The 19,756-nt window shown below is 35.2% G+C and overlaps 1 protein-coding gene across 1 annotated transcript in view; it reads right to left on the reverse strand.

The window, feature by feature from the left end:
* Positions 1 to 3,844: 3,844 nt before the first annotated feature.
* xpo4 (exportin 4) overlaps positions 3,845 to 19,756 on the reverse strand; it is a 123,590-nt gene continuing 107,678 nt past the window's right edge. Inside the window, exons 17-23 of the mRNA XM_039744012.1 lie at positions 17,796 to 18,089; positions 16,043 to 16,223; positions 14,737 to 14,855; positions 10,859 to 10,989; positions 10,364 to 10,481; positions 10,059 to 10,151; positions 3,845 to 5,619 (exon numbers count right to left, since the gene is read on the reverse strand). Coding sequence (XP_039599946.1) covers positions 5,422 to 5,619; positions 10,059 to 10,151; positions 10,364 to 10,481; positions 10,859 to 10,989; positions 14,737 to 14,855; positions 16,043 to 16,223; positions 17,796 to 18,089 — 1,134 coding nt within the window. The 3' untranslated portion in view covers positions 3,845 to 5,421. The remainder of the gene's footprint in view (positions 5,620 to 10,058; positions 10,152 to 10,363; positions 10,482 to 10,858; positions 10,990 to 14,736; positions 14,856 to 16,042; positions 16,224 to 17,795; positions 18,090 to 19,756) is intronic.

Raw genomic sequence — 19,756 nt, forward strand, 5'->3', positions numbered from 1 at the left:
TTTAAGTTCCAGAAAGACGAGTGTGAAAATCTCTCCCCTAAGTTGATGTGCAAGACTGAGAGACAATTACAGGATGTGCCTACAAGAAGTTACTTCTACCAAAGAACAGCAGCAGCTACTGAAGTTAAGAGATGTACTTTTTTTGTTGAATAAATGCTTGGAATAATATTTGTCATTGTTATTTGTTAAAATCAGATCACTTTTATCTATCAATATTGTTTACATGAACATTGCATATGCATGAAAGCAAATATTTTGATAAACAAAAACCTTTTAATGGGCTGTATTTATTTTTTCACAACACTGTATTACGACTATAAAATGGGTGAACTCTTATTTGGGAGGGCATCAGTAAAAATGTGTTACAGATGACAATATAAAAGCAACAAATGATACATTGTCCAAAGTAGCTGCCACCAGTCCTCCCCAGTGGAATATCACATTGGGCATTTTTGTTAATAAACCCCAAACTAAACTTGTTTAGTAATGAACATCTTTAATGAGGTGACACAGCAGATGCAGTTTGGGTTCCTAGTGGCCAGAGCTTCTCCTGTGGGCCCAACTCTGGACCTGGCAGCAACTCATCAGAGTGTCCAACAGCAGAGCAGCGTCTTTCTATCCCATCGACACCAACTGGCAATGAGCGAGACGACACTCCTCACATCTGATCAGGGTTTAAACGGAGTGCCTACTGAGTCCACAGGGACCTTAGGAGTTACTTCTGTCAGTGATTCTGCACTTGCTTCCAGCAATGAGTACCCACCCACAGCATTTTATTTTGTGCACATTGTTTCCCGAATACAAATCTGTTTTCTATGGCTTAATTTCTCTGTTGCAGATTATTAAGATAGCCATTTCCTCCAGCTCACCAAACTTCAGAATAAAACTGAAATGTCAGAGATCTTCTACATCATAAACTTTAGATTTTGAATTGTCATCCTGGCACATGTATTCTCTTGAGCGCAGATACACACCCGAGGTAGGGGCCATAATGTCATAAAGCAAATCAGCAGTGTTAAGCGTCCAAGAGAAGAGCGACCTGAGCCGCCTGGAGAGTGGGAAATGCACAGTGACGTTCGGTATCTCAGCTGAGAATATAATCCAAAAATGAATTACACATTAACAAATGAAATGTGTTCATTCCTGAAAATGACTAAAGTACAAGAGTGCTGTACGTTGCTCATTCTAACAAAAGACTCCCCCGTGTATATTTTACAGTTTTATTTACTGTTATTCTAAGGTTAACTGTGCTAGAATTGACTTCTGTGGGGCGAGGAAGGTATTTTGCTTATGATAAACACCCACTTTACATTTTTTTGATTCACTGAAAAAATTTCACAGCCACTTTCATTTTGGAAATTATAAGAAGATAATGACAGAAACTACAACGAAAAATATATAAAGAGAACTGAAGACTTGTAGCTCTCTTTAAAGTCAGATGTTTGTACCATTTTCAGTTTAAGCAGAATTCTGACATCTAGTATGTAACAGCAGCCACTTTAAACTTTTTCATTTGAAGCTCTAAATGTTCGGACAATGCACTTAAAGAATACACTGCACAGCAAATGAATCTTTTCAAACTTTATGGCATAATGTACAGGTAACTGCCACAGTGGAATCATGCAACAGTCTGATAAGAACAGTCCAACCAGGAATGTTGCTTTTTGACAGATTATTACTGTCCTTTCAGGAGTGCTATATGTATTAAAAACATACTTTCAAAATCTGCATGTACAAAGTAAAGAATTGGTGTAAATAAAATTGGTCTGTTAAAACCTCTACAGAATCAGTCAAAACACATCCGCACAAAGGTAACACACAATAATAGATCAGTGCTCTTCTGCGTATGGAAAAATGACATGATAAGCATACACACACAATGTTAAAAAAGGTAGTAGTATGAAATTAATGTAAAAAAGACATTCTTGAACAAAAATTAAAAAACAAAATATATCAAATCAAAAATCACAAATATGCATTCCTCTCAAAAACTAAGATGCAAGTGACCAAAAAAAAAATCAATTTTAAAATTTAAAAACCTTTCCTTTTTTATTTAAAATAACCTTTTTAAACAGAGTCAGAGTGAAGTATTGAAAAAGAGCAGCACAACAGTATGATTGTAATATGAGGTACTGCCTGATCAAATCGCTTTAGTCTTTCGAGATGAGAGATTGTGAACTGAAGTGTCATGGCTCAGACACACTGCACTTTCTAATCCAATCACTGACTTTACCAAGCAAATACATTCCAAGACAACATCACAATTCCGTTTAGACAATTTGTCTTTGAAATGATTGGATTACAAAGATTTCCAAGTTACAATGCAACTTGTAGACTGTATGGAAGAAATAAACTGACTTTTGCGTATCTGCCATTCATTTTCCAGAGGAATATCCTACAGTTGTAGAACAAAACAATTGCCTTGTCGTATTGCGCTTCCTGTCCTTCAGTGTACTCTTGGCAGCCGCTCTGCTCGTTCGAGCGATCAAACGCGAGCTCTTACTCAACTGTGCCTCTCGTACTCTTGAGATAACACAATCTATATACAGTAACTTCTTAAAGTATGAAAAGCAGTTGAGGTATGAAACGTGTATTAATATGCAACAAGTTGAAATACACATAATTAAATAGGTAGACTGCCGACTTTTTAGTTACAAAAAAAAAAAAACAAAAAACAAAATAATGCATCACTGATGGAATAATAAAGTTATTTTATGGGCAGAGATCAAGTATCCAGCAGTAAAGTATAGCTTAATAATGGATGGACATTACTATTATGACACTGCACAAATGGATTACACTCAGAATTATGTGCAATCTCCAACACTACACAAGGTAGTCATTTAAGGCTACAAAATGGCGTGTCGTGTTTATTACATTCAACTCAATACTTCACAGACTGCTACTTGCTGAAGGAGGACTTTTTGCTACTGAAACATAAGCCAAACCTTCTAACAATGAAGCTTGTCCTTCAATGTTTAAAGTAGCATCTCTGGTTAAATTAGTACCATATCCAATAGCTTTAACAACAACAGAAAAACATTCATGTGATGACAGTGCAGATTTCTTTTAGGCATCAACTGTCCACTAAACGGTATTCGTTTTTGTCACGTATTCCTTAGGTAAATAACACAAATCCAGCACCCTGCAGTGGTTAAGGCTGTGTAAAAACAAGAAAAGCACGGTCTGCTGCCTCTCTGCTTTGAAGATAAATCTGTTAATCATTTATTATTATTATTCCCGCCATGCATATCCATTCTATGTTACTATAGTGCAGTATTTGTGCATCAGTACAAATGGCAGACTCTCGTGTGATTGCAGAATTTACTTATTTTAGCATTATGCAGAAAAGACGTTTTGATGTAGTCTATGTATCCACATCTCTATCTTTTTTATTTTCAAACATGAGAATTTCATCTGTTGGTACTCTGAGTATTTTCTATCTTTACTGAAAAGCTGCACCCTTTTGACCCCTCACCTTGGTGCCTCATTTGCCATTTGTGACTAGCACAGCAGATTCCTAACAATAAAACACTTTCCCAAACCGCTGTAGGAATGGCAGCCCACAATCTTCATTTGTATTTAACACCACAGCAGAATGTCAGTCAACACGGAGAATGTGACATCTGCTTGCTAACAATAATGGCCAGTGAAAATCTTTCCAAAGATCACATACATTGGACTGGGTGACCCACGCTGAGGGCCCTGGGGATTATTAACGAATGGGTAGGCGCGCGCTTGGCTGTTATTGGAGCCACAAGTTCATAGTGGCCACGTGAATACATATGTACAACAGCTTGATCATGTCGTCTGCACCTTTAAAAAATGCAAACCATAATCTGAACAGAAACTAAAATTAGGAAAAGGAGTGAGGTACAATTAGGAAAAAAATTAAATAAATGCTTGTTAGTTTATGAAAAATGTCTCAAATGGGTACAACTGGGTCACAAAATATTATTTACAGATGTTGATTTTAAAACCTTAAAACAGATTCTGTTTAAATGCAATTTCAGATATAAAATATCCTTTTCAGTACAGCGGATTTTCTCATATACATTCAGACTAGATTAGACAATATTGTTTATGTTTCCTCTTTTAAATGTACAACTTTTTGATGCCCTGTGTTTCACAGATATCTTACAGTGATTTTCAACAACTGAAAACGCTTTCTTTCTGCTTCAACCATGCACGCATAATTACACAGCGTCAAATACGTGCCAGGATGCAAAATCCATGTAAAATGGCACAATATGGCAGAACTAACACAAACATAGCACTCCAGAGTAGAGATAAAAAGATTATGTACACTTTTACAGTTTTGTTTAAAGTAATTTTAACAAGATTATTCTTAAAAAAATTTTTTTTTTTTTTTTTAAATGCCCCAACTAAAGATTGGTATCTACTCAATATTACCAATCCCAATTTATATTTATTGCTAAAGCAATGAGGAATTCATACACTTTTAGGGGCATAATATATAAAAAAAAATAAAATAAAAAAATAAAATAAAATAAAAAAAAATATATATATATACCAATCCCACCTTGAGGGAAAAATATATAAAAAAAAAATCCCCACCTTCTCTCTCAATGTCTCTGCATGACTCTCTCTTTAAATCCAAGAGGAGATTTGAGTAACTGTAGTACTTTTAATTTCCTTGGAGAGAAAAAAAAAAAACCTATGCCACTTTGCTGTCAGTAACAGTAAAAATTTGTAAAATTAAGGCCTCAAACCCTTAGTGACCTCTGTTTGGGAAGCAAAAACAATACTTTCCTAAACAGACCAAGAAAATGAAAAAAAAAAAAAAGTTTTGCTGACAGCAGTATTGCACAAAACTACAAAACCTATTTTTGTTTCTTTATACACATATATATATATTTATATATTTACAGAAAACATTTGATTATTATTCATTTTCTTTCTTTTAACATATTAGAGTAATAGTGAGCATATATTGTTTTGGTGATAAGGTCACACAAAGACCCTTAAGTGAGATGAAAACAGTAAAGCTTATTAGAGCCAGCAGATACACTCGGGTATCTATTGAAATGCCACTTCAGACCTGAGAGAGCAAAACTGGTGGATAATCTTCTTAAGACAAGACTCATCAGGCCACTTATATGGCTGGTTCCAAAAATAAAGGCACTCTTCCAAGGATTCTTCACTGTGCCAAATCACATGCACATGTTCAGAATTTATATCACTTCACGTTGATCTATGTCCGATTTTATCAAAAATAAAAATGTGGCAATTTGTTTTTTCCCAGTCCATCCTGCCATTTTAACCATGTCACTCCTGAAGCTATGTAAACCAAAGCTACTTTGCCACTGCCTGCATGTGTTACACAGAATTCAGTCGGCTTTACTGAGTCCTTTTCTGCAGTGCAATATTTATCTTCTCCAAAAATCAGCTCAGCAGCTGCTATTTCACACATAATAGACCCCCAACATTTGCCACAAACTCTTCTAGGCTCTTCAAGAAAGCAAGCTTCTGCTTCCGATCCAAGGAAGGAGGAGTGCTGCTTGCTGTCAGTTTATTGAAGGCATCAGCTAATCTTTGATAAATCACAGGATCTTGCTGAGTTGACAACAGGGTTTCTACCAGTTCTGAATACTCAGCCTGTTGGAAAGACAAAAAAAAGTTACAAGTTTACACCTGATAATGCTAATTCACAAAGGCTGTAATTTATAGATACACATGTAACAAAAAGGTAGGAAAAGTAAAAAGCCATTCCATTTAAATACCAAAATTTAAATCTTTTATACTTCATACTTCAAAGAAAGGCTATAGGCTTGCTGCAAAAACTAAGTCCACTGAAGCCAAGTCAACAAGACACCTTCCAGATTTACGGAGAACAAAGTTTAATTCCTTCAAAGCATGCAATTACATCTTATTTTTATTAGTTTTAATTACAATATAGAACTGAAGTCCTGTCTAAGTAATGCAGACTAGATTAACCTTTTGAAGTATACTTGAATATTTTAACAACTATGTTCATTCAGTCACATTCAATATCTTGTTAATCAAGTTATATTGCTCCCTTATTTGTGTGCGTTTATTTAGGGCTAAAAAAGTGCATGTCAAACGATGACGACCACGGTCATCAGCAAAGTGTCCACATCAACAAATATTTATAATAATAATAAAAAAAGTCCTTGAACTTAAATCAAGAAGTTCAATAAAACAACACTTTTTCTAGTAAACAATAACAATATTTTGTTGTAATGAGATTCTGTATTTGTTACTATAGTGCTTTCTTTAACTTGCACCCAGGCATTTCCAATCATTTCAATAGCTTCTTTTGTGTTAATTTTAATCTCCTCCTGCCTGTTATTTTTCTCAGGATTTCCTTGCGATAATACACTTTCAGGGTGCGAATGATGCCCAAATCCAATGGCTGAAGCCCTGCTGTGCAATTGGGTAGGAGGAATTCAATGCAAACATTATCTAAATGCGGAAGCATGTTGTGGGCAGCACAGTTATCAATCAGGAGCCAAATCATCCTTTTTTTCATATTGTGAGGTTTCTGAACTGTTTTGAGACCCCCCCTCCCTTCCCCACCCAACGGGAATGACACGCTTAAGTGTGATTGCAGCGTCTTGTGGAAGATTGTTTGTCCGTTGCTGGGGCAGGGCAATAGCAGGCTCACAGCGGTGCAGTGAAGCGACAGAGAAGCAAATCATAAAAGATCAGGGTCAAGCTATAAGTCCCCCTTGTCTTGCACTCAAAAACACGAGGCTTAGTCTCAGTCCTTTAGTAAAACCAGCGTTATTCAGCTTGAAACAGGAATGGCACAGTTATTTATTGTAGTGGGATCTGCCACTCTGCTATATACAGACACAGCAGTCAAGCAGGGTTCATGACCAAGTAATCCTGTTATCTGCATTTACAATGTACCTTGCATCACCCACCGATATCTTTTCTGTTTGCTTTGGCGGAGAGGCGCAGCATAGCTGAGAGACTCGGCATATCTTTGAGCCTGATGTTGCCCTGGCAACAGATAAACAGTCTTCCACAGATGGGAGATCGCACTTCGGTGTGTTGTCCAGCTGGGGGAGGTCCCAAGAGAGTTTACACATCTCACATTTTCTTGAATGAGTGCCGCATATAAAAACTGCTTTTTCGACGTCTTCAAATGCAGCAGTTCACATACGTTTGCAACCTGAGACTTTTGGTGTTTTTTTACTCAGTCTTTCAAGAAAGTTGACAGCGTTGATGGCGAAATTCCGAATTTACTGGCAACGTCTTTTTTCTTTTTGCCACAATTGAGAGCTGCAAAAATGTAATTTTTTTTCCTAATATGACCTGTTATTGTTTTTTCGTGTCTGCCATTTCTATAGGAGAGTGACACTGAGTTAAATTCCAATGGATGTTTTTCAAATGTTGAAAACCGCAGGAAACTAAAAAGGCAAAAAAAAAAAAAAACAAAAAAAACAGTACGAGGAAAGTTCGAAGAAAGAAAAAAAATAACAGTGTTTGTTTGGGGGATTGTTGTGCGCAACTGAGCTGCGGCCTCAGAACTAACTGCTCTGTGGATGATTCATTCAGGCATTTCAAGGTCTTTTGAGCACTTTGTTGTAATGAAAGTATCTGCTGAATGTACTTCTTAGTAACGAGATTTCTATAGACTCGTGTCATATGGGACCATAAAAATACTTTGTTGTAATGAAAATTTCATTGTAAATATATTTGTTGTAATGGAATTTTACCTGTAATCTAAAGGTAAACCTGTGCTAAAATAACCTGAGACAGGACTGGAAACAGAACCTTTAAACTATAGTCTTGGAAAATGAATATTCATCGTCACCACATAGAATACACTTGTACTCAATTTTGTTCAAAACTTAGGCTCAAAATTATTCATTGCATAGGTCCCTTGACTCGGACTTTCAAAAACCATCCCTGGATTAGACTCCTCTTCTAAAGAATGTCTTGGAGCACTCTCACCCCTTTCGTCATGATTTGGTTATGTCCTTATTTTACAACTTACTGGGGTGCCATTGTGCTCTAATAACCTCTCCTGAAATAATGCTGAATTGAACACCAATAAGTCTTGAGGCACTCTAACCTAAATACATAAAACACACTTTCCAACTCCTATTGCTTCACAGGAACAAAGTATAACTTATCTACTATAATTCAACATGAAATAGATGTGTACAATAAAAAAATAAATTCCAACAATGTAATATAAAACACTTTTCTCAGTATATGACAGCCCTTTATAACAATCATTGCACTTTTTAAAGTAATAAAACACTTAAATATTTTAAAGTTACTTGCTATTTCAACAGCTTTAATGGGGATAAACAGAAATGAACATGACTAAACAGGTACTATATTAAATATAAACTAGCAAATCATGCTTGCAAAAATTAGCAAGAATAAAAGCGTTAATAAATGATGAGTAAGAGAAGAACATCACACGTTACAGTAAGAAAGCAGATTATTTTAATAAGTAGTGACTTGTGAGAGGACTCAGTATTACAATAGTTACATGATTATTATGGGATGTTATTATAGTCATTTACAACAGCATGAATATTTACAATACAAAGTGTAACATGAACAGTTTAACAGAACATACTGGATAAGAAGGGAAATGCATGGCACAAGTCAGTATGTATGAAGTGTGGCCATTAGGTAATGTAGTATACAGACGTCTATAATAATTGTCGGAAAACAGAATTTTTGCATAAACGTTATTGTCTGCAAAAATATTCCAATGTGTGTAACCCGCAAGTACCTGTACGTTTAACCTGGGTTTCGATGTAAAAAAAAAAAAATGTAGTGCACAACTGGCCATGGGTAAAAACAGGGCCTGGCAAATAAACTCTGATGTAATTAAACGGTTGTTGTGACTCTGTGATAGTCATACAATATGCTAAACAAATGGGGAATTGCCTACGCTGTAATATAAAGGGAATATCGTGTTTTGCATTGTCAGTGTTATAGAATCCCTGTAGTTTTGCCATCGTAATGTCACTTGTTGTCAGGCAGTTTTGCTGCTGCTCTTCCGAAAGGTTGTGTGTGTAAATTTGTTTTTCATTCACTGTCTAGGTGTAAGACTTGCTGCTGCTGATCGTCAGATAATGTCGCTCTGTGGTTTGTCATATGCTGTCTTTGTTGTTCTAAGGCATCTTGCCTGTGGTCTGTCGTGATGTAGATGTTTCTGCTTCTGAGCATGTAGGCCGGCAAGACCATTTCTGTTGGTCGCAGCTAAGCTGTATGTGCCTTTTCATTTTATTGGGAGGCTTACATTGAAGTAAAGGAAAAAGGAAGTGTAAAATAGAAGTGTTATAATGTAGTTTCTGTGAGTAATAAAGGCGGGAGGGCTTACCTTAAAGTGAAGGAAAGAGGACGTATAAAATGGTAGTGTCATAATGCAGTTTTGGTCAGTAACAAATTATGCAATGGATAGTCAAATACCACAGTCTACAATTGGTCAAAGTGAAGAAATGAAGACTTGAAGATAAGCCTAAGACCAAAAATCTGCAAGGAACATGGAATTCTTGCTATTGCTGTGGAGGGATATAGCAGTTATAGCAAATGTTGTTCATATCGAGCACAGCTGGACACAAGCAAAATAATTTAAGGATGGTACTTTGTTTCCTATGCTCACATGACTGCTGCCCGTGAACACTGGGCCTTGAGTCAGAAAGTACAGGCTTAGTTAGTTAAGCTATAGGAAACTCAATGATGACAGGTACATGTTTAAAGACAAGATCATAATGTATAATTTATATCTATATAGTCGATGTGATGTGTGTGTGGGAATGTGTTGCTAATTGTTGCAATCTGTGCAAACAATCAATCCCTGCTGTTGATATCTGTAATTTACACACTGCCATACCAAAAGTAATTTTATTTGTTTTCCTTTCACTTCCTACTTTCTGAAGCTCTTGTATTTTTTCCAAGCCCTGTGCTACAGCTTTGTTATATAACCTTGCTTATTATAATATAGTTCCGGGAAAATGACGACAAAAAAAAAAAAATCAGATTGAAGCACACATTTTCTCCTCAGTTTACACAAAGCTGATGTGTGTTAAAGAGCTCACCTGATGCAAACAGACTAAGGTGTACAGTGCTTCACCTGATGCTACTGTTACTTCTGTGTTGTGTTTCTGCAACACTAGCATATCAAAAACAAGCTGTAAAAAAAAAAAAAAAATTAAAACAAATAAATAAATAAATAGTTTTAATAAAGGCACTCACAACAAACGTAGTAAAACAGGTTTTATAAAGTCTTTCTTAAAGGAATTAAGGATTTATCCATTTTTTGACTCACACCTGACACTTTCGAAACATGTAAGCAGATTTAAAAAAAAAAAAAAATCTCAATACTGGTGAAAAAAATGAATACCTTAAGAAAGTGACGTGTCGCAATAAAAAGAGGCGACTCTGTCTCTTGTGTTTTTGCACACTGCTCTGCTAGGGGAGTTAACGCTTCTAAACAAAGCTGACTGATATCAGAGCTCATTCTGTTGTTAGAAGTCAAGGAAGGTCAAATCTCAACTGAACAGAGAAGAAACTGGTGAATTAAAAAAATAAAGAAAATTCTGTGATGATAAAATGCAGTTGAAATAACATGTATAGCATATGTTTGCAAAATCATGTTACACACAAAAAATAAATAAAACAACTAAACTGAATTTCATACTATGGCAAAATACTTTCCCACCATAACAACTTTTCACTCTGAAAAGAGTATTAACATACTGTATTTTTCAAATTGTTATGAAAAAACAGTCAAATGCAAAATTAACATTAAATTGGGGATTAGTTTATTACACTCAGCATGTGAGTCTTTAAATCATTTCACATCTTGACCAACTTATGCATGATGATAAAAGGATACGACGTCATGCCAAGCTCCAACGAATACATAAGGCTCTTGAACAAATCCTCTGGAAGTTGAGGAATCTTCTCTGGGAAGATCTCACAGATGAAAGTAATAAGTTTGTAGTACTGGTTACATAAGGAAGGAAACTATTACAGAAAAATGACAAAAAAGTAGAAAGTTATGTACTGGACAAGAGAAATACTGCCAAATAAAATGAGAAACTTAGCTGAACTTTCTTTCAAACCAAGCAATGTTTCTCCTATACTGTCAATGAGTTAAAGAGTGGATTACTTGTCTTTGAAGAGAGAAAAAAAGTTTTATTAACTGGGGGCTTTGGGAGAAAGTGTTGTAATATGCTGTTGCACTCCACATTATCTAAAACCTGAAATCACTTCTATCTAAAGAAATCACTTCAGTTAATGGAGGTACCTTAATAAAAACCCATTGAGAGCAAACAATACCTTTTCCGTAATACACTATAAAATATAAATACTAAAGTAGTACAGTAGTTACCCAGTTATCAATTATGTAAACTAGGTATTGGCATTCATAGATATTAAAATACAATATAAAGCCTGAATTGTAATGATGTGTGGCAGAGATGGAGACCCCCCCAGAGTAACAACAAATGTGGAGTCCTTAACCTATGGAGATTTCAGTATATGGTTTATAAAGAATGGTATCATCATAAACTACCTGATGTATCTTGTGATGTACACGTTCTAAACTTATTATCTGACATTATCTGCCCAGTAACTGAAAACTACTGCTTAAAACCCATACTAAATATAAAAATCCAAACATTACTATATATGGACTGGTGACTTGGTGAATTACGAGATAATTCCAGAAATTTCCATTTAAATCAACTATTTTAAGATGTTTTTGTAACAACATATATTTTTAAAATCTTGTTTGCCAGTGAAACAGTTGTGTTTGAAATATTTGCTATTGTAAGATTTATATTTGAATAATTAGATGGTTTAAACATATTTTTTAAAGAGCAATATGTAATGGATTAGTCAAATAAATTCAAAATTTCAAATATCAGAAATTCCAGGTGCTTTTCCAAGTCTGTCCCTCTTACTTTTCTTCTCAGTTTACATGAATCCTTTACTTCAGAACTCCTGTTAAACATCCTTTGTTTTATTTTCCAGTTTTCTTACATAAGTAATCAGACTCTGTTACTGCTTAAAAATCCAGAATTGGTCATTATCTATATTCAAATTTACAACCGAGACAGGATTACATTCTTCAATGTATTATTCAAATGTGACATGTGCTGTCACTTATGTGATACAGTAACAATGAAAGCTAGTTTGCCTTCAAAAGCTAAACGAAGGACAAGTTTAGTGATTGCAGATTTGTATTTAGTAATGAAGTATGAGGTTTTGTTTGCTGTGCTAACTGCTGGTTTTGCTTTAAACAGTACATGTCGTATTTATAAGAGATATGTCTTGTCCCTGCCAAAGCATTGAAACACTAAGTAAAAGTGATTTTGGTATTAACAAATGGAGCAACTCATGTCATCTGCATTGTAGAGAAGCCAAATAGCCACTTCATTTGAATCTTGCCTCTATGTTTTCTTGGTACAACTGTTGTTTGCACAGCTAGTCCTCCCACATACCACAGTATACGCTGGTTAGAAAATGGACAGATGCTTGGATGGACAGACATCTGTAGAAGTGCTCATTACAATCAGAGAATAAATGCCATGTCTCTGTTTATTAAGGCTGTGAAGGACACTATTTAAAAGGTGATAAATCTAGTTATCCTTTCATCTCCTCTTACAAACGTGTGAATTATGCCTTCTGGAATAATTAGTCTACTTGCAGTCACGCATGAATGCAGTAATAAATTTCTCTACACTTTCGATATTGTAAAAAAGCTGGTACTATTATATTTTCACAACTTTAGTACTGAATTAGTAGTTTTCTTCTGACATTTCTAGTCTGGACACTAGCCAAATTACACTATTTTGTTAACAATTAAATAAAAAATTTGTCAATACTAGTTATGGTCAGTGACATTTGTTAAAGACCTTTTTGCAGCAAATATACTGTGTTTTTCAGAGATCTTCCTTGCTGAATATTTTCTACTGTACCCTATGATGCTTTGTAAAGCGAATGTGACATTTTGGAGCCGTAGCAGGTATGCACAGAACTTTTACTTGTACCTACTTTAAGATCATTGTAAATCCATTTCATGCATGCATGATGTCACAACACAAATCGGTGCTCCAGGCACATTCCCAGCCTGCTTTTGCTTAAAAATCCAGCTACATTCTCAAAACAAGTCTTAAAGGAAAGCACCTATACCATAGTGTCAGAATGTGACCCTATTAAATATTAACAAATAGATTTATTACTAATTTACAAGGCATTTCTTTCTTTTGAAGAAAGAAATAAAGTGTGAAGGATCTGCACAGATATATAGGAAACAAACAAAAGATGTCCAAGCTGTGCTCGAAGCTTCAAACAATGGAATGAGTCTGGCCCATGCTGCTGCTTCATGGCATAGCCAATGTGTGCCCCAAAATTTGAACTTTGTTAGCCCAATGATCTATATTTTATTTACTTATTGCCAGTTTGCTGTATGTAGTGTATGGTGTTTATTCTACCTACCCTTTGTTGTTTGAGGTATAGTGGCACTGTGATTAGTACAATTTCCTCATAGCTAAGGACACATTTTTGACAGTAATAATGAACCTGGACACTGCACTAGGAGAGTCATGTGATAACAAGAAAATGTCACTCGGAGTTGTCATCTGATGATGGCTTCAGAGCCTAATAAATATGGTGACTCTTCAAATACTGTGCAACACTCAATCATGGGCCATTCTAAGGATCTGAAAATCAAATTAATTGATAGTGACAAAGCAAGTGAGGTTATAAACATATATAAAATCACTTTCAGTAATATTTTACCTGTTTCATTATATATTTTTTAATCACAGAGCAGTAAATTGTTGTTAAGAAAGGCAACAACATGGTTTACAATAAAGAACGTCAAGAAAAATGTTAAGTACTTTTGGCAGAAAAAGGATGATCAGGATAACCAATCAACTTTTTACCCCCTCTTCAACAGAACATATTTATTTCAGCATTATAAACCTGGGGTGAAGGGGCAGTTTGTTAACAACTCAAAAGCAAATATAAATGCTTGCTACAGGTTCAGAATGTTCACATTTAGCTGTGGCATATATACAGTACAGGCCAAAAGTTTGGACACATCTCCTCATTCAATGTGTTTTCTTTATTTTCATGACCATTTACAGCACTCCATCACTCTCCTTCTTGGTCAAAAAGGCCTTACACAGGCTGGAGGTGTGTTTGGGGTCATTGTCCTGTTGAAAAATAAATGATCGGCTAACTAACCTGACTTCTGCACAACAGAACTGCTGGTCCCAACCCCATTGATAAAGCAAGAAATTCCACTAAATAACCCTGATAAGGCACACCTGTGAAGTGAAAACCATTTCAGGTGACTACCTGTTGAAGCTCATCGAGAGAATGCCAAGAGTGTGCAAAGCAGTAATCAGAGCAAAGGGTGGCTATTTTGAAGAAACTAGAATATAAAACATGTTTTCAGTTATTTCACCTTTTTATGTTAAGTACATAACTCCACATGTGTTCATTCATAGTTTTGATGCCTTCAGTGAGAATCTACCAATGTAAATGGTCATGAAAATAAAGAAAACATGAATGAGGAGGTGTGTCCAAACTTCTGGCCTGTACTGTATGTCCCTTTCTCCTTAGCATGGTAACTAACGAGAATTGTTTTTTGTTATCTTTTGAGCCGATTTCTGAAAATTGCCTATATGTACCTCCATGCTAGATCCACTTTCCTGCAACAATAATATTCCTCGTATTAAAAACACTTTTAACTGTTACCTTAAGAAGATCTTGGGACATAAGTGGCAATACAATATTGACACCATAAAGCACAACATCTGCAGCAGATACTGTCCGATTGGCAGCTTGACCTGGCTCCTGCACTCTAAATACTTCATCTAATGCACAAATCAGAAATAAAGACCATTATTCTAAGGAAAAGAACATGCTTGAATGAACTCTCATCAATACTTTACACCTTTTATATGAATGAATGTACTACATTATATGTACAGTTAGTCTCAGTTTAGCATCCAGACATGAAAAAAATACAAGCCTAAGGGTTATTCAGTATTTGAATATCTTAACATTTCAAGATTAAAAAAAAAAAAGGAAAAGATGTCTCATTGCATTAAAATAAGCACATAAATCCGTTACTTAAAATAAATGATAAATTCTGATAATAAAGGATATACAATGAGGTTTGAAGTGGCTTAAGACCAAACAGAATTACAATTATCGTACAGACTTAATTTAAATAAAGGTTTAATTTGAAGTAGGTGGGTTTGAGAGCATTATGCTTTTAGCAAACAAATATTAAAAAAAACATTAGTGGAAAAAGCTAAAAAACAATTTTAAATAAAAAACACACACACACACAAAACTGTTGATTCTGGTAACCTTGTTGTGCCTCACACTAACCTGTGTACTATGGAGCTGAAGGCCCTGTCACCCATAGAGTGCAAACTTTGGAATGACATCCTGATCCCATTAATTAGATCAGCTGACTCCATTCATTCTTTTACAAAACAACTTAAAACTCATCTATTTAGGATGGCTTTCAACTTAACATTCTGCCCTTTCTTTCAGTTTACCAGTTCACCTCTCTGTCCAGGTGCTCAGAATAATTTGTGTGTCCGTTATATCACAAATTAGGTTTTTTGTTAGGTTTTTTTCTTTTAGTATTGAATTTAGTGTTTTACTCTGGTTTATTGTTCTTTATTCTATTTAATGCTTTGTTATCTTTTTCATTGTTCTATTCAGGAAAACATTTGTATCCAATGTTACATATACCCTGCTGTTTTTTCTAAGACTCTGTGAAGTGCATTGAGCATGGGAAAGGCGCTATATAAATAAAATGAATTATTATTAAAACATACAGTAATCATTACTAACACATATAGTAATTAATAAAGATGTCACTACCTTTAAATGAGCAGCAAGGGAAATTTATATTTTCCATATTATAAGAGACTGAACTGTTAACAAAATGTATTAAGTAAAAAAAAATATATAATTATAAAAAAAAACAAAAAAAAAACAAACATGCTGTGTAACTATTTAAATTGTGCTTCTGGGAGAATACCTGTATCACTAAAATCAATAAATTCTTTGGAAAGCAGATTGGTCAACAACTCCATAATAAGAAGAAGGTCCTGGTACTGGTCTTCCTCTGCTGTCACATCAACACGTTTTCTACCAAGGTTGTTTTTTGAATATACCTGCAGTAATGTTAGGCAAGCTTCATAGAGCTTCATTGATTTAGACTGTAAGAATTAAACAACAAAAAAAAACATTACTGTATAACCTACGCAACATGTATTTCTAATCTTCACAAACTACTTACCATATAGGAATTTTGTTTCAGAAATAAATGGAAACAGGTGTTTTCTTCTATGGTGAAAATAGTATCTATATTTCAATAATGTAATATGTTAATATTCAAAGCAACTCAGAATGGCTAATAAATTTGGTGACCTTTGGTTTTAGTGATGACAGGTCTACAAAAACAAAAATCATCATATTGTAGGCTACCTATACATGTAGAGTCAGATACTGTCATAATGGTTTAAGTAACAAACAGATGCCATTCAGCACCATGGTTCTTTACATTTGAACAGCAGACTGGAATTCATTCATTCTTTTTTTGTACATAAAACATGTGCCAGCTTTAGCAATACAATTGTACACCTACCTTTAATTCCTTATTTCCAAACACCATTCTTAAAAAAATGCCTACTACTCCTTAATGACCATTAAATGGTATTAATCTGTGTTATATTGCTGTTTTGCTTTTTCATTTGGCATACCTAGAAAAATCCCAATTCTTGTAATACAGAACAGATGCATCACACTGCTCGGCACACCAGCACAAGTAAACTAACTGCATAATGCACTTTTATACACACTTTTGTACTGCTGTCACCTGATCAAACTCTGTAAGAATTTCACTAATTTTCTATGCCAATAGCAGCTTTGTGGATTTTGCAAACTTCTATCAAAAATGAATCATATTAAAAAAAAAAAACAAAAAAAAAACAACAACATTTAGGAGTACCTAGGACTATTGGTAGTGCCAAATTACTAGTCCAACCGGAAATCTTACAGACTTGGACTAGCTAAGAACTGCCAATTAAGTGTCCTACTGCAATATACTGAATTGATCAAATATTTCAAACTTGTAAAAATTTAAGGTGTTTCAGTTTATACAAAAGACAGAGAGCTCTTGTCTTGGTTGTAAGATAACATAATAGGCTCCATTTCCCTGAACTGGACTACATGGGTTCCATAATGAATGGACAGATGGATGGATGGAGCAACCCAGAATGACACTGTTCTGTTCCCCGAGAGCAAAAACACTTATGTAATGTGTGTGACTAAATGCAGACAATACAGCTTCTGACTGCACATAGTTAATCTTTTCATTGATGAAAGCAGCAGCTATCAAACCAAAATCCAAATATAAAAAATTTACTTAGAAGCACCCATATACCAATTTTAAATATACAGGCAGTGTTGTATAGGGATGTTCAGATTAAAACAACACTGAGCAATTTTGAAAATATTCACTTCACGTTACCATGTAATGCATATTTCAATGCATTTAAACTTAAGTTAGGATTATGACAGACCTACATGTAACAACATGAAATATGCAATGGAGCAAATGTGGGATAAAATGGCATTTTCACTACAAATTTTAAAAACACAATGCACAAAAATACAAAGACATTCAGCAGTGAATATTCTTTGCATGACATATTTTGTTTACATACTGTATTTACATTATTAATTTAACCGGCAATGACAATCCATTGTCCCTAAGTATATACACTTACCTCTCCTAAATAGCAGATTTGTTTATGTGCAACTTCAACAAACACTTCTATGATTAGGTTTACAGTCTCTGGTGTGTTTTTGTATATTTCCATCAGGCCAATGCAGTTATTTAAAAAATCCATTAAGAAATTAAATAGAATCACTACATTGTCAATTTGGGTAGCCTCTGCAATTCCACAGAGAGCCTCAAGCGTGGCAATGATTTCCTGCTTGACTTCTTCCTCTTGACATATCTGTTGGAAATTCTCCTGGTTTATTACATTCAAAAACCTCTGCTGGAGAGGTTGAAGTACCTGGAAGAAACACCACAACAAAACACCGCTGTAAAGTTAAAACCAACCTTAACAATGCATGTTCATTGTATGGAGGATTAAAAATAAAGCAAGCAATGTTTGTATACAGTAAAAGAACAAAATGACATCCTAAAGTTTTACTATCGCCTCTGGGTGGAAAAATGTGAATAAGTACAAAAGAACCCAAAAGTCTGGGCACCCATGCTTAAAATATCTGTTACTATGAATAGGAACATGAGAAGATTAACTGATCACCAAAAGGCATAAAGTAAAAAATTACTCATTTCTTTTCAGCATTTAATGCAAGATTAGTATATTATTCTTGTTTTGCAGAATTGTACAGTGAAAAAAAGGAAAGGAGCACCAATCCAAAGTTTGGACACCCTAAGATATCCGAGGTCTCAAATAACTTTCACTAAAGTCTCAGACCTTCATCAGCTATGGCTTGTCCACAGTCATCGTTATGAAAGCCCAGGCGATGCCAATTTCAAAGCTCTATAAATTCTCTTCAGAGCGGTTTATGGATGACTCCTCAAACCTTGTCCCAACAATCAGCAGCCATGGGCTCCTCTAAGCAGCTGCCCAGCACTCTGAAAAATACAATTATTGATGCTCACAAAGCAAGAGGCGGTCACAAGAAGATAGCTGTTTCCTCAATTTGTAATGTTATTAAGAAACGACAGTTAACAGAAACGGTGGAGGTCAAGTTGAGGTCTGGAAGACCAAGAAAAAACTTTCTGAAAGAACTGCTCATTGGATTGATAGAAAGGTGAATAAAAATCCCTGTTTAACTGCAAAAGACCTTCAGGAAGATTCAGTAGACTTTGGCGCACTATTCTGCTGTGCAGTGACACCTGAATATGACCTTCATGGTACAGATAATCTTTCCTGTGTCCTAGACACAAAATTTAGCGCCTAAAGTTTGCAAATGAACATTCTAAACAAGCCTGATGCATTTTGGAAACAAGTCATGTGGACTATTAAACTCAAAATAGAACTTTTTCACCACAATGTGCAAAGGTCCACCTCTGGATCAATCATACTTTGGGCTTGTGTTGCAGCCAGTGGCAAAAGGGACATGTTATTGGTAGTGGGAAGAATGGATTCAAATAAATACCAGCAAATTCTGAAACCACAACTTACACCATCCATGTTAAAAACAGGATGGGTCCTACACTGTGATCCGGAACACACTTCAAAATCTCAAGAGGTGAAAGCTTACAGTTCTGCCATGTTCATCACACTCCCTTTACCTAAACATCATTGAAAATCTGTGGACAGGTCTCAGAAGAGCAGTGCATGCAAGATGACCCAAGAATCTTACAGAATTAGAAACCTTTTGGCGAAAATACCCTAAGTAAGAACTGAAAGACCCTTAGCTGGCTACAAAAAGCATTTAAAAGCTGTGATGCTTGCCAAAGGGGTTGTTACTGAGTACTGACCATGTCAGGTGCCTAAACTTTTGCTTCAGGCCCTTTTTATTTTTTGGTGTTTTGTACTTGTGAATGATGTAAATAAAAACATAATCTTGATTAAAATATTAAAGAAATGTGTAATCTTTAACTTGATGCCTTTTGGTGATCAGTTCATCTTCTTCTCACTTTACTATTAACAGTAACAGACATTTTAAGCAAGGGTGCCCAAGCTTTTGCTTGCCACTTTAGAAA

This window comes from Polypterus senegalus, chromosome 2 (assembly GCF_016835505.1).
Source record: "Polypterus senegalus isolate Bchr_013 chromosome 2, ASM1683550v1, whole genome shotgun sequence".
NCBI classification, from domain to species: Eukaryota; Metazoa; Chordata; class Cladistia; order Polypteriformes; family Polypteridae; genus Polypterus; species Polypterus senegalus.